This window comes from Drosophila simulans, chromosome 2L, assembly GCF_016746395.2.
Source record: "Drosophila simulans strain w501 chromosome 2L, Prin_Dsim_3.1, whole genome shotgun sequence".
NCBI lineage: Eukaryota > Metazoa > Arthropoda > Insecta > Diptera > Drosophilidae > Drosophila > Drosophila simulans.
This window is the reverse complement of record NC_052520.2, coordinates 8,684,649-8,687,776: the sequence shown is the minus strand read 5'-3', so window position 1 is coordinate 8,687,776 and position 3,128 is coordinate 8,684,649. Positions and strand designations below refer to the sequence as shown.

At 41.2% G+C, this 3,128-nt stretch overlaps 1 protein-coding gene across 1 annotated transcript; it reads right to left on the bottom strand.

Annotated features, from left to right (window-relative positions):
• Positions 1 to 407: 407 nt before the first annotated feature.
• LOC6731559 lies at positions 408 to 1,331 on the bottom strand. The gene has a single exon (XM_002078664.4). It carries the CDS (start codon positions 1,217 to 1,219, stop codon positions 494 to 496), a length of 726 nt encoding a protein of 241 aa, XP_002078700.1. The 5' UTR covers positions 1,220 to 1,331; the 3' UTR covers positions 408 to 493.
• Positions 1,332 to 3,128: the final 1,797 nt, after the last annotated feature.

Below are 3,128 nucleotides of genomic sequence, written 5' to 3'. Positions count from 1 at the left end.
AATGCGACTTTTAATTGATTTCGGATTACCAAATATGGTACTATAAGTAGTACCTTACTACATTAGTTATATCCCTTTAACTAAAATCTTAAAGTAGTTTAAGAAAATAAATTATTCATTCGTAGTTATTGGAAACAAGTGAAACATTGCTGTACTGTACGTATTGTTATATTCTCAGAGATTTCAATTTAAGATCAGCTCTCGAGTCACGTATTCGCATTGCACCAGGAACGTGATTGAGGCTATATACTCATCCGTTTCTGATTCCAATGATGAATGACACCATTTCAAGATCGCTTTCAAAATGAATACCAACACGTCATGCTTATCGAAAAGGAGTTACCTAAATACGACTTCATGTTAGTATTGTCTGGAAAGTTTTTGTGTTTAAAAAAGTCGAATAGCCATTAATAAAAATAGTGCATGATATCTAATTATTAGAAAATCCGGCATTTTAGCTTACACAGAGGATACATCACAAAGTTTTACGATATTATTCATATTCGTTATAGGGCGTTGAAGTGGTCGATGTAGCGGAACGATCGGCGTTTCGCTTGATATATATCAGGGAAATGCGACCGCCGATCAGGAAGAGTATATAGGCGATATAGAGCACTATGGCGACCAAGATGGTGTCATCTCTGACCAGGAACTCGAAGCTGATGTAGGTGATCAGCACGTGGGAGATGACCAAAATAACTACACTGGCAACGAAGACACCGATAGCCACATCCTGCCAATACCTCCACGCCAGCAGGCTATTCATAAGTTCAATACAGAATGCCAGAACGAATAGCATTCCTCCCACGACGGCCAGTTTGAAGGGGTTCATATAAAATCCAGTGCTAATTAGAACGGCACAAATGAGCAGCGTGACTCCGAGGAAAAGCAGGGCCGTGGCCATCACCACAATGGTGCAAACCAGACGCCAGTTCATTAGAAAACTGCCTGCCCCCAGTGTCATAAGTTCGTAGCAAACGGCGATGACGATATAGTTACATGGCCTCCAGTACTTCAGCGGCTCAATCAAATGGATGAAGACGAGCACCACGAAGCCCACGAAAAAGCAAGCGATGGTGTATATCAGGCCGCCATCTCCAAACAGGCACAGGATCATCCATTGTGGAATGGCGGTCAGCAGACAGATGCCCAAAATGAGCAGGGTCACTGATACAAACTTGACCAGTGCTATGCCATTCTCGTTCTCATTATTCGCCATTTTCGATAAACAAACCCAACGACTTGCATGTAGAAATTTGGTACATAATTATACAAAAGATTACTAAAATTCGAATGGACCTACAAAGATTTGAGCTAAAGTTCGAAACAACTGAGATGGCCGTACATGAAACTTGGAATTTTCTTGTTTTATTTAATCCAAATGAATTTTTGGAAAACGACTGGCAGCGTATTCCTTATAGGGGCGCTGCTCAATTCAATCGTTCTATCCAATTTGGCAGCCTCACCGACCAAATCTAATATGTGGCAGCCGCAAAAGTGCCGACTCTGCCACACCTCTTGAGGGCTTATTCTTCATCGTTTTTGGGCCATCAATTTGAGGCCCACTCATCCTCTTTCGGAGAAGAAAACAAAAAATGAAATCAGAGAGCCGAAGCCCGAGAAACGCTACATAAATGAGAAAAAAAAATGTCGCATAAGCCGGCGCAGGACATACTGCAAGGACACTTGAGGCTCAGCAGCGGCCGAAAGTCCTTTGAAGTTGGATAAAAACTCGAGTCCCGTGGGTGGGCCAGTATGTCGCCAAGGAAATACAAAAAACACAGATCGCTGACGAGCGGAGTGTGGGGGTAAATCAATCTGCGACTGCCAATGGTAAGGATATGAGAGTCTCTATAATACTATACAATAACAACTACCAGTGAGCGACCCCAGGAGTCCGGGAAAACTGCACGACTACAGTCGCTGTCAAAATAATAGTTCCCCCCTTCATAAATTAACCCAGCCCCAACAATATATACTTTTAACTTTAAAATGATGTCCTTATGTTGTGTTCCAAAAGCGATATTCCTCAATTCGATTTTTAAAATACTTTAATTTTATCTCCGCAACTGCACACACATATATGGCTAGCATAATGAAATAAAAATAAGAGGAAATGTTTGGCTGGGAAATTGAATTGAAAATGACCACATTGAAACACACACACACGAATCGAAAGCTGGAAAAAACCAATCAAATTCAGGGAGGCCGCACCAACTGGTCCTGGACTTCACCTGTCGCTGATTTCGTTCTTAATTTTAATTGAAATTTGTACAATATCATTTTTCCCTCTCCGCTATTGTTGCCGGCGTGCTTCTTTTCGTATAATTACAAGCGATTAAAATCTGTGGAAATTTATTAAATTCCATAAATCAGCACTGGCATGACCCATCCCCGCGTTCGTTCGTCGGACATTCCCTTGACAATTATAAATTGTGCGTTCGTTGCCAGGCGCAGTAAACTCCCTCGCCGAAAAAGGACGAAATTGCTTAACCACAAAATGTCACTTCACCCGTTTGCCCCGCCTGACTGACAATGGCCGTTTTTTAACGTTCCTGATTATGTAATTATCTGGGTTTGGGTCCTGCGTACCTCACAGCTTCATCCACCCAAATAAAAATATGCGGCCACCCCATCACAAAAGTTAAGATCGCACATCTCCAGTTACTGCGGCAACCTGTTTACATCGGTGTGACAAGGAGACCACAAAACCATATGCCAATTAGTGGTTTTAGGCCAAATGATTCCATTGTCCGATATACCTTTGTTTACAGGGTCATAGGAACAGAAAACAATTAAATTCAAAAGAAGTACAGAGTGTAGTTATAGAAGGGTGTATAAATACTCAAAAACAGATACTAGCGCACCCCTATTTCAAAATCAATAAATATACATTACACAATATTACCTCGAACAATTATTGCTAACATTCATCACGACAAATTGCAATGCCCGGCAATTGAGAACCACAAAAAACATGAAAACCAAATAATACTAAAAAAAAAAGGAAAACCGACCACAGACAGCAGTTAAATGATGCTACTTGGGCGATAAGAACGAAAAAACATCCTCCTCCAAAATCAGGACGACCCCAGGAGCGTTATTTGTTTTGTGCGTTGTCCAAAACA